Source organism: Thamnophis sirtalis, unplaced genomic scaffold, assembly GCF_051295495.1.
Source record: "Thamnophis sirtalis isolate CommonGarterSnake01/CBP01778 unplaced genomic scaffold, rThaSir2_p1.2 scaffold_1, whole genome shotgun sequence".
Taxonomy (NCBI): domain Eukaryota; kingdom Metazoa; phylum Chordata; class Lepidosauria; order Squamata; family Natricidae; genus Thamnophis; species Thamnophis sirtalis.
In genome coordinates this window covers 74,059,530-74,071,805 of record NW_028261381.1, presented here as the reverse complement: position 1 = coordinate 74,071,805, position 12,276 = coordinate 74,059,530, and the positions used below count along the sequence as shown (strand labels likewise).

The window sequence follows — 12,276 nt, the reverse complement described above, 5'->3', positions numbered from 1 at the left end:
ATCAAAAATACCTGATTTTCAGAAAGTATCAACTGACTATGGTTATACAAAGCATGAATAAATGCAAATCCACATTTCAGTTCAATAAGTTTAGAAAGCATGAATAAATGCAAATCCACATTTCAGTTCAATAACTTTATTTTATTAGAGATACATTTTAAAAGAATAAATAGCACATTTCCAGGAAACACATAGAAGAAAGGAACTGAGGGCATGGATTATGCAAAGCAAGAAGAAAATTAACTCAATAATGACTATTATAATGCTTGATTAGTTTTCCTCACTGTGTTTATTGCTTTCGTAATGCTACTAAATAATACAGGTCTTATTTTTAGTTGCAAGTGCTAAAAATGAGCTATTGCAATTTGACCAACAGCATCAGATCATGATCATTTCCCACTCCCCAAATACAATTGAATTCTTATGTTGAATTTTCTTTTTTCTTACAGAGTGCATTTTTTGCAAAGAGATTTTTTATTTGGCATGTTGGATTTACTATGGCAAGATAAATCAGTTGCTTCTCACAATGGTTAGTTCAGCCTTAGTAGTGTCAACAACTTAAGAACTATTAGAGAATTCAAGAAGGCTGGTCAGAATGAGAACAGCAGAGGAATCCAGATAGTCCTCGACTTACAATCATTCATTTAGTAACTATTTTGAGATTTCAATGGCACTGAAAAGAGTGACTTATGATTGATGCTTGCACTTACAACCATTGCAGGATTCCCATGGTTACATGATCAAAATATGGCTGCTTGGCAACCAGCATGTATTTAGGACAATGGCAGCATCCGTGGATCATGTAATCATCATTTGTGACTTTCCCAACTGGCTTCCAACCAATAAAGTCAATGGGGGAAGCCACATTTTTTAAATGCATGACTCACTTGCTGCATGATTCACTTACTGATTAAGGTGACTCAAAATGGTCATGAAACTGGGCGTGATTCACTTAACAATCGTGACGTTTACTAATAGAAATTCTGGTCCCAAATATGGTTTATAAGTTGAGGACTACTATAGGTACCCATAAAGATAACAGCAGCAGCAAGCTGTAAATTTTTTGGCTTTCTTTTAAAAAAGGCACTGTGGAATCTTAAACCGTGCAACTTGAACACGTCAAGCTTCTCTTTCATCAGCTTCTGATGTAATCAAATGCTGCTTTCCACTTGACCAAATTTCTATCTGCCAAGTCAAACAAGGTGATGTAAGTTGTTATCTGTTTTTCTTCAAAAGTTTCAAATCTGATATACCAATTTTCTTTTTTTCTTCTTTTTTTAAAAAGAAATTAAGGAGCCGGGGCTGGTTGGCTTTACCCTGTGGATACTTTGTTGGCTCTAGCTTCTATTTTCTTTTTATTATGAACTCAAATCAGCTGGGAGCATTGCTTTCACTACTTTCAAGTTTTAGAATTAAAAGAAAATGTCTGTGGTTTTGCTGTGAAACTCCAGTACATATTGCAATACCAGTTTTTGGCACCAACATTTGAACTTACACTTTTAACATTAACATATAAAATTAACAATTTTATATTTTGTTTTCTAAAACCAACTATTTTTAAAATCCTGATTATCTTCAAACAGGTAAGATAGTTGGTCAAATTACAGTGTCTAAATTACAGTGCAGTGTATTAGCAACAAATAGAATCCCAGCATTACAATAGCTGCATTTTGAAGCAGCAATAGCAGCTTACAATTTTTTTTTAAAAAAAAGACTATGTAATTGTGCAATACATTTCAAAATAGAATAGTGTTGAATAACTTAGTGGTTAAAGACATGCGAACACTGGCACATTTTCATCTAAAAGACAACAAATGACAATTGTGTACTTAACAAGGGAAAGTATCTAGATCAGGGGCGTCAAACTCACATCATCACGGTGGCATCACATGACATATTGGGACTTTTCCCCACTTCACTAAACCGGCCGTGGACATGGCCAGTGCGTGACGCATCGGGATCACGGGCCAAAAGTTTGACAGCCCTGATCTAGGCACTGTTGTATTTTATGTGGGAAAGCTGAAGTGATGTAATACCTATGGAACTTATTTGGGTTAAGATAAGAGGAAGATTCCTTCCTCTAAAGAGTTTTATAAAGGATCTTTTGCTCAAAGCTTTTCTCTTAAGAGACATTGCTACTAAAAGAAACACTTCAATTTTGCATATCTCCTATCTTCATTTATTTTATACCCCACTTGTAATTAAATATGGGAGAGCAGGCATGAATCTTTGTATGCGACAGCTCAGTCCTATGCAATTTTAGCAGCATTTCTTCCTCCAAAAAAAATGTCTACCTTTGCTCAGTCTCTTCATTTTAATATTAGTGAAGAGAGACATGTCCTTTCTTTTCAGCTACACTAAGAGTTGGTGGCTGCTGTACTTACTTATCTATACATAGTAATGTGGAAGAAATTGTGAAAATTCAGTAGTGAATTCCAGATCAGGAACTGGATTCTGTGGAAGTGCTTTGAATGATTTGCAATTTGCTACTGCTGCTTACATTAAAGGAAATATTAGCAGATAAAACACCCTACGTTTTTATGTAACGTATAGGAGAGGCACTGTTCATTGCCAAACTTGTGACTACTCCCATCCTGCCTGGTTGCAAATATTCATTCTTCATAGCTCCACTTCTCCCAGAGATGTGTAAAAGGAAATACTGGTGCAGAGATTCAAAACAGGCCCTTGTGCCAAATGAGTAGACAGCAAACGATTTTTTTTCTGGCAATGAGCCTATTTTTATAAAATCATTTCATTCCCAACTGATTTTTAATATTTGCACTAGAAATTTTTACAAGCGAAGGCATTTTTACAAAGCGAAGGCATTGCTAGAAATGCTATTTAACTCCTTGTATTTTGCTCCCAGATTCTTTTCCTGGAGCAATACCTTTATCGTGGTTTCAGTAATAATTATTTTTCAAGGGAAAAAAAGCATGTGTATCTCATAGGCTTTGCTAATATAGAACCACTTATTGCTCATAATACTTAAAGTTAGTAGTCTGTTGCAGTCTACTAAGAGAACAAATACACTATATAATAAAGCATTTCTATTCAGATTTATCCTTTCTGTTCTCTTGTAGCATTTAAAATTCTATTATTATTAACTTATTTCTAAGCAATTGTTATGTCTCCCTCTCCGTCCATCCATTGTGTTACCTTTGGAATTTAACAGATAGTTCTGTACTAGGAGAAAAACAGAAATAAAGTGCAAAGAAAACCAATCTTTTTTTATCCAAAAACAATGTACCCAAACTTTTTTTCCTGCAGTTATGATAAAAAATCATAACAAGCACTCTACATATAGTCTCACACAGTGACTAGAAATGTGCCAATATTGCTATATGAGTGCAGCTCCTGCTTTCTGCCATCATAATGAATATTTGCCATGCTATATATACAGTAGCAGGAAGAAAACAACAGCAGCTAGTGATGAGATCTAGTATGGTGCTGGTGATAATTAATGATAGACACAAGATAGTTGGTATGTGGCTGTGAGAAATTAACCGGGTGCTTCATTTAGTGCATATATGACAATAGGTAACTGCTATAAAGAAGGCTTATGAGAGAAATGTATAATGCATACCAGATATGCTACTTGGGCTATGTGTGAAGGAGAAAATACTTCTAGGTTAACCTACCAACATTTGTTTTCACAGCAATTGAAAGAACTAGCTCCACTGGTTCAGAATGAAAAGATTGAAATAAGACTATACATTCAATTTTGTTCATCAGAGAGCCAGTTTAGTCTAGTGCAGTGATGGGGAACTTGCACCAAATGCTCAAAATGGAGTGCTGGAAACCTGAAGACCAGCTGGCTGGTGTGCATGTGTGCGCTGGCCACCTGGTGTTCAGGTTTCCAATGCTCTGGTGCGCGCAAAGACCAGATGGCCGGTGTGCACACAGAGCACCAGGCAACGGCGCATATGCCCAGAGAGAGGGCTCTGCATGCCACCTCTGGCACGCGTGCCATAGGTTCACCATCACAGGTCTAGTGACTAAGGCACCAGGCTATAAACCAAGGATTGTGAATTTTAATCCCACTTCAGGCATGAAAGCCAGCTAAATGACTTTTGGATAGTCACTCTCAGCACACAACATTAGGCTCAGGTGACAAAACAATCAATCAATTCCTATAATCTGAGAAAAAGTGGACCCTGCACTAGTGGGAGGAAAGTGCTCAGAAGGGGAAAAAAACAAAGCAATTTTGTTCAGCTGACTTACAAGCCAACCCTGTTCCTCCTCTTTATGCGATACCATAACATTCAATACCTGCAAAACTATTACTTTCTTTCAGGCCTTCAACTTCAGACCCTGCTTATTTCCATCTCAGTGCAAGACAATTTCCACAATTCTGCTGAGCAATCAACAACGTTCCAAAGGGGCCACATTCACCACTGACACCCCAAATGATGTGGATCCCACAAGCCAACTTAAATCCATTTGGATCAGAATACATTGTGGCTTCTGGATTTTAAGAGCTTCATATTCCTTTGCAGCTAGAATCAAAAGCCCTTTCCTTCTTTCTCAAATGGCCAACTGATCCAGTCAGTCACAAACTGTTTCAAAACATACATTACACTGACTTAGCTGTTGCTTCCATCTATCCTTCTTAACATCCTTCTGCAACTGTACAAGTTAAGATTTAAGCTAGTTAAAATTATTGGGAAGCAGGGAAAAAATAGTGCACCCAAATGAGATGGGACTTAAGTACATATTTCAAGACTTCTAATCCCCCCCCCCCGTCATCTCTCTAGAATAGAAGGACCTAGAAGACAGTAGACCATGAATCCAGGTAGCATAAATGTTAGCTGCATTCCTTACAAATTTACAAGAAAAAAGTACAGGAATTATAAGGTGTCTCTACTTGAATTAGAAAATTTAGGACTGCATTTGGTTTAAGAGCTGTTTTGGTAGCTCTTGCTGGCTTTTCTTTTACTTTATTATAACACAGAGAAGGATGATCCCAAAGGACTCGAGTCTTTAAGAACAAAAGCATGTTGCAATATTGATTTAAAGCAAAGTGGATTAAAAACAGAAGCTAGAGTCCTGATGATGTCCCCAGTCTTCTTACTATAAACAGTCCAAGAGGTGCCCTGCATGAAATTCTTTTCAGTTCAGCCCAAGCATCAACTTATTTCTGTTGTAGTTGTCAAGTTATTTATACCACTGTCTCCCAGAAAATATGCAACACCCAACACATTTTGGTGGGTATTTACCTTGTGCCAGTCACCTGCTTAGTTATGGCACAATTTCCTATTTTGTTATCAATACCCTGTCTGAATTGTGAGGGGAAGAGAAATCCCTCTGTGATTGTTAAAGAGTTCCATTAGGAAACTGCTGAATGCAGCCACTGCCCACCCTCTTTTCCCCCCGACCAGATTCTGACGGTTATCTTAAAAGAGCTGAAGGGTCTCTTCCGTGCAGCTTGCTCTTGGATGTCTCATCTGCAGCCCTTCTGATGGGAAGATGGAGGCCTGCAGGTCCACATTGATGCAGAACAGCCCTAGCATCAGCTGGCGCTGATATTCTTCCCATTTTGTCATAACGTCTGTTAGCGAGAGACTGTTCCTGAGCCATTTTGGCAATGCTTCCCCATAAGCTGTGCCCAAAGGGATAGCTAAACTCTGTGTTTTTCGGAGTTCAAGATGGTAGTATAGCCTAAGAGAGAAAGAGAGAGAGAGAGAATTAAACTTTACCATGCTATTTTGGTAAATATTATTTAACATATTTTGGTTTCCAATGTTGATAATATAAATAAAAAATGGAAGGGGAATGGAGGAGGAAAAAGAAGGAGAGAAAGATGCAGTACACATCCCATTGAAATTGCCCCTTTGCACACAAAGAAGTCAGCAAGATAAGCTAAGGTTGCAGGGAGATGGAACTGAGCAGCAGAATATTTTCCCCTGAGTATCTCACTCTTGACACCCTCTGGCTATTCTGGTCCTGTTTTCTTGGCCCATTAAGAGAAAATGCCACTGCATTACCTTTAAAGGGAGGCTCTGTCCACCCCTCTGACGTAATGTGCGAGCACTGCGCATGTGCAGAAGGCGGTGCGCACGAGAAGACGAGCATGCACTGACATTTGCGAACCGGTAGGGAAGGTACATGAATCCCACCTCTGTTGGGAACTCTTTCAATAATCCTATAGTGACAATCTTTGAACAATCTGCTTAAAATTTTTGTTTCAGTTTGTTTCAATCAAAAATGTTTCTCAAAATATAAACCTTTGGCTCCCCCTTTATAACTGTAGACTTGTAAACTATTGTTGTATCTTATATAACATTTAAGGACCTTAGTTATTTTGCACTTTACAAATTTAATCCAGACACAAAAGTGGATTTTGTTAACCTGGTTTTGAAATGGACTGTACTAGGTATCTTACATTTTATTTCTGTATTTTTATTATTAGAACGTTTCTATTATGGCAGCTATCTTAAGAGTTTTAGGACAAGTTAAAATCCATAAATCTACAAGCTTGAAACAGTAACACAAAATAAAAATAAACAATACATTCAATATTAAAGCAGCAATAACTATACCACAAAAAAATAATCACAGGCACATAGGCTGTGGTTTTTAAAGCACTTGGCCTTTAGAGAAAGGGAAATTCAAGGCTGGAGTGCCATGATAAGAGACCATAGAGAGGGATGTCAAACTCCCAGCCCACGGGTCACCATGAGTTTGACACACCTGCCATACAGATTATAGAAACACAGCTATACTCAAAATTATTCTGACTGGGGAATATATTTGTTTTTTATTTGCTCATTATACTTACTTGGGTTCATATATCATTCCAGTCCAGCAGACTCTTGGCTTTAAGAACAAAGCAAACAAACATGACATCTTAATCATGCAAATCTGGAACAGAATCTAAAGGCTCTAATTTCCAAGCGTGGGCACATCCAATTGCAAACTCTCCCAATTTAAGAATGTTGTGGCATTAGTGATATAAAAGCATCGCATTGCGCCTCACAATTCAGTATCTTCGAAATGCAAGATAAGAAGTAACAATCCTACCTGGCTGAAAGGTGACTTCCTAGCTTCTTCTTGGCTTTTCTCATGAAATAATGACAGACTTTCCGTGTCTGTTCTTTCATCCACCTGATGTCCTCTGGAACATCTGGCAGCCATTCAAGCATCCTAAATGTGGCAGGTGCAATGTACAAGTATCAATTGAAAAAAAAACATGTTTCAATATTGTAAACACGCTCAAGTATAGTATTTGCAGGTTCAAGCACTTTACTGAAATTTTTAATTAATCATCCCTGGATTGAGCCACAGTGGTGCAGTGGTTAGAATGCAGTTCTGCAGGCCACTTATGCTGACTATCAGCTGCCTGCAATTTGGCAGTTCAAATCTCACCAGGCTCAAGGTTGACTTAGCCTTCCATCCTTCTGAGGTGGATAAAATAAGGACCCAAACTGTTGGGGGCAATATGCTGTAAACCACTTATAGTGGCTGTATAGCACTGCAAAGTGGTATATAAGTTTAAATGCTATTGCTATTGCCATATGTATCAACAGGAAGTGCATACATAAAACCTACTGTGCTAGAAAAGACAAAAGATCTATCTAGTCCAGCATCCACAGAGATCAACACACAGAACACCATAGGAACATATTCCCCAATAACTGCTATTCAAAATGACTCTAACATTAGGCAGAATATATAATTAATAAATGTCCACTGAAAATCATGGGTGCAGGTTATAGTGATGCACAAAGCTGTGACGAGCAATCCCAAAGTAATATGTTAACTCTTAAAATAGCACATGCTAATTAAAACTTGCAACCTTTTGATTAAGCATCTACAACAGTGCTAGCATGAGAATTGGTCCCCAGAATTGGAAAGGTCATTATTACTGTATAGAAGCTACTTCCTCATAGCATTCTCCCCATGTAACTGCAAAGATAGTCGGGTACCATCAAGTCAGAGTCAACTCTAGGTAACCTCAAGAACTTTGTGACCTCTCTCCAAGAACAACTTGTAGCTATTTCCAGGTCTGTTCTGTAATTGTTTTGATCTCACCGTTAATTATCCCATTGTCTTCCCCTTTCTTCTAAAAGCCATAAGCAACAATGAATACTATCTGCCAGATCAAGGGACTGGACACTCTTGGGGTGTATTGTACAGGCTATCTCAAGGCATGCCAGATGTCCTTTCAATGAAAAAACAGCCTGTGATGGCAATTATTATCCTGATTGTTATAAAGTAGCAAGGATGATCCAACCCATAGACCTCTTCAGCATAATTCTGCCTTTGAAAACAAGCAGGCATTGGTTTCAGAAAGCCAAACAGCATCCTGGGACTTGTAAGCATGAAGGCCACTTGTTGGCAATCACTTCAAGCATCCTTCTAATCTTCCCATTGCAAGTGTCAGTGCAACTGCCTCCCATATTGGTAGGAAACACCATCCACCCCATATATGAATATCTTAGGATGCATAAGGCACTTAGGACGGACTATCTTAACTGGCCTTTTCATCTGAAAAGTCCTAGAGTAACAACACCTTTTCTGGACAAGAAATGATCCAACCACAACAAAGATTTGGGGTAATGACCTCCAGCAATGGGGCATGTACTAATTGCTCTGAAGCAAAAATAAAGTCAAACACATGTCTCTGTGAGCATCAGGATAGAAACTATCTGGATGAAACTTCAGCTGTCACAGAGGCCACTAAGCCTTCCCAGAATCCTACAATACTGTGATGTCCATGTTGCTTGGAAAAATTGAAGAAGAAAAAAGGAGGATGACCAGAAACAAGCTGGATAAATATGATTACAAAATCAATGAGAAATCAACAAGGTCAAGCTGAAGGCAGACAATTCTGAGGACTCTATCCATGTGGTTGCTATCAGTTAATACAATTGATGGCATTTAATCAATCAGATAAAACCCTAAAATTATAATCAATATTTGAATACATTTTGGGTTATTCTAAAGGCTATGGTGTTTTATAATCAATTAAAGAGCATCTCTAAGATTTGGAAAAACAGTGGAATAAAGAATTGGATAATTCCATGTTAACAAATTGATGGTTAGGTCTTAAAATATTATATATTATGATCCTTGATAACATGGTGTTGCAAAGTTCAATATGGATTAAAGAAGTGATTGTATTTTTAATTATATATACAAAACTTAGAATGTATCATGAAATTAAAAAATATTACTTGTCAAGTGGGGATCAGCAAATCAAGCTATTCTTCAATGTTGGCAAGAAAGTGTGATCCAAAATTTAAAATCTAGTGTTTGCTGTCTGATTATGACTTAGTTCTCTCTGATGTCATAGAAAGACCAATCAATATTATTCCACGTGGCCAAGGTTTAATGAAGTGTTTAGTAGGCTGAATCATTTCCTATTTGTACCATCTATGCTACTGTTCTTTTCCTTGTATCCTTTCTATTTGTTCCCCCTCCTTTTCTCCAATACTAAAACACTACAAAAAGATGTATAGCATTAAACAAAGAAGTGAAATCACATGAAAAATAACAAATAGTCTCAGCTTTGTTCCCTTTCTGCATTGAAAGGCAAATCAATACCCTTTTACAAAAATTTTGACACAAGAGCTAAATCACAGATGTCAAACTTGATCACGTCACATGACTTTTTTGCCTTTGCGGAATTAGGGTGAGAGTGTCCTGCGCGTGATGCATCCAGCCTGCGGGCTATTAGTTTGACACCTTGAGCTAGATGCTCCTTTAATTGCTTGTTAATCTTTGTTTTGTAGTTGTGTTTTTGTTGTTATATGAGAAAGCCGTGAAAGAGAAGATATTCAGATGCCAAAATATGCAGAATGATGCAAGCAATGGTTTTTCCTGTGACATGCTATAGAAATAAAAATTGGCTAGAGCTGGGGACAAAGTGTCCTAGAGAAAAATTGTCTATGTTGTCACTATGGGTTAACACCGACTTGATGGCAGGTAATCAAAATAAACACTCATTTTGCAACATAGTAAATATGATTCTGCCTTGCAATGAGATAACACTGCCCCACAAAGTTACATTTCAATTTGAACAGTTACACACAAATTTAAATTTACTGGCAGGAAAGCCTAAGGAATTATCTATATAATTTCAAAATTTACAACCCAGCAGGATACAAAACTCTCTCACTCCAAAATCTTAAAATGTGAATTCTGGTTTGTTCTAACTATACCACTGACTCAGAAGGAATTTCATCTAAACCTGCTTTATTGGAAAGAAATGCAATTAAATATTTTTTTAAGCTGACAGCTTTAAATGCATTTAAATCCAGTGCAAATCCTACTAATGTTCTTTCATCACAGAGTCTCAGAAGGAAATTCAGAACATACCTGACTGTAAAGGAGAGAGCAGACTCTAGAGGAAGAGTATATGGTAGCATCAATGTAGAGGCCAAACGCACTGGTAGAAGATTGGCAATGCAAGTGAATAATCCCCTCCTCTCAGTACAGGCTTCCAAAAGTGCTGCAGATGGAGAAGGTACATTAAATCAATGTCTCCGGCCAAGGTTTGAGCGTAGAAACCAATGATATTTTTAAAAAAAATTCAACCATTTAATTGTTGCACTTCTAATCCAGTTGCAAAGGATTTATTCCTCAATGCTAAATCTTACCTTGCCTGTTATACGCCCTCCCCAAATTTGCACATATCCACGATTTAAATGACACCCCTATTACTACTTCATGAGATTCTACATGAAGGAAAATTCAACTAAAAATCAATAATTGGGAGTTTTTGTTTAACTGAATTGATTTATATTGGTGTAGTTTCATGCTATTGTCCCTTTCTCTGGGTCCTTTGGACTCAGATACATTTTACCATCATTAAGAAGTCACTGATGTTTCCTTTATGCAATAGTTCATTACGCTGTTTAGCTTTAATTAAATGAAAGGTAGTCAGATATTTGAGGCAAAAGACATGCAACTGATCATTTTCAGGCATGTCCAATATTTAATCCTTTTCATTCAATTTTTAACCATTTTTACTGTCACTAGTTTTTTTCATTTGATTTTTACTAAATTCGTGTTCTAATTCTTTTGTCCACCCAGCATTTTTATTATAGTATTTTTTGAATTTCCCATAAATCTTTCCAAAACTGGATTCTTTCCTTTTTGTTTGCATTTTCAGAATTTTTACTGTCATTTATACTTTGGTAAAATCGCATCTAGTCTGATTGAAATAACTGATTTTGCTTTAATTGGATGATTTGTGACCCACGGTGTTCACTTTTCCTTGCCATTGCTGTTATTTGTTGCTTTATGATTTCCAAAGCTGCTTCAATGTTTCTGGTGCTAAGCCAATACTTTTTTATTAGGCTTTTCTTGATCTTTACATTTTCCAATTGCTCTTGTTTAAATTATCTGATCTTAGTTTCTTTATCTGGGTCTCTAGTCTGACCTTCCACTTTGGGATTGAATATGATTTTGATTTTGGTTTTCTGATTACGATACATAGTTCTTTTGTAACCCCACTGCTGTACTGTAGGAGAACCGATCGGTCTGTTTGATAAATGTTATTTTAATCCTTGCAAGTGTCTTATTCAGTGGTGCATTAATCATTAAGCAGACTAAGCATGTGCTTAGGGTACAAGGCCCAAAGGGGGCACCACCAAGTTGAGAAAGAAAGAAAAAACCAATTAAGATTTGCACAGTATGTACAAAGGAGGAGAACACCAAGATTTGTCAGTGCTTAGGGCACCAGTGAGCCTTAATCCGCCACTGGCCTTATTCACATACCAAGATGCCAAGTCTTAATGCTACTCTTATAGATGCCAAGTCTTAATGCTACTCTTAATGATAACAGTCCTTGTCTTTCTACTAAAAATTCTGCATAGACCATAATTTTCTCTTTTACTCCTATTAGGGAGGTCAGTTCATTGTCTATTTTAGTGCTGGCCTGTAATGGTTATGTTTTTAACTAATTAAATTATCATTTCTATAGTTCATATCTGCTTTTTCCTTTATATTTAGAATTGCTATCTGAATTTCTTCTACTTCTACGATTGTTTTTAGTCTTCCATTTTCATATTTTTTTCTGGCTTTTTTCCATTCTGTATTCCTAAATATTTTATTTCTGGTAATGAATCGCCTTTGATCTAATCATTGTTCAGTGAAATTCAAATCTGGATAATTATTGTTATTATCAAATGTTTTATCTTGCCTTTTTAAAATATAAGGAAGAAAATATATTTAATACTGCTTCTTCCTCCAGTTTTCTCCACAACAACAATCCTGTGAAATGATTTGGGCTGAGAGAGTGACCGGCCCAAAGTTACCCAGCTGGCTTTC

General features: G+C 37.0%; 1 protein-coding gene across 1 annotated transcript in view; it reads right to left on the bottom strand.

The window, feature by feature from the left end:
• Positions 1 to 120: 120 nt before the first annotated feature.
• The window catches only part of PNPLA2 (patatin like domain 2, triacylglycerol lipase), a 51,805-nt gene continuing 39,649 nt past the window's right edge, over positions 121 to 12,276 (bottom strand). The window contains exons 7-9 of the mRNA XM_014057687.2: positions 10,321 to 10,453; positions 7,021 to 7,143; positions 121 to 5,658 (exon numbers count right to left, since the gene is read on the bottom strand). Of these exons, the coding sequence (XP_013913162.2) occupies positions 5,394 to 5,658; positions 7,021 to 7,143; positions 10,321 to 10,453 (521 nt within the window). The 3' untranslated portion in view covers positions 121 to 5,393. The remainder of the gene's footprint in view (positions 5,659 to 7,020; positions 7,144 to 10,320; positions 10,454 to 12,276) is intronic.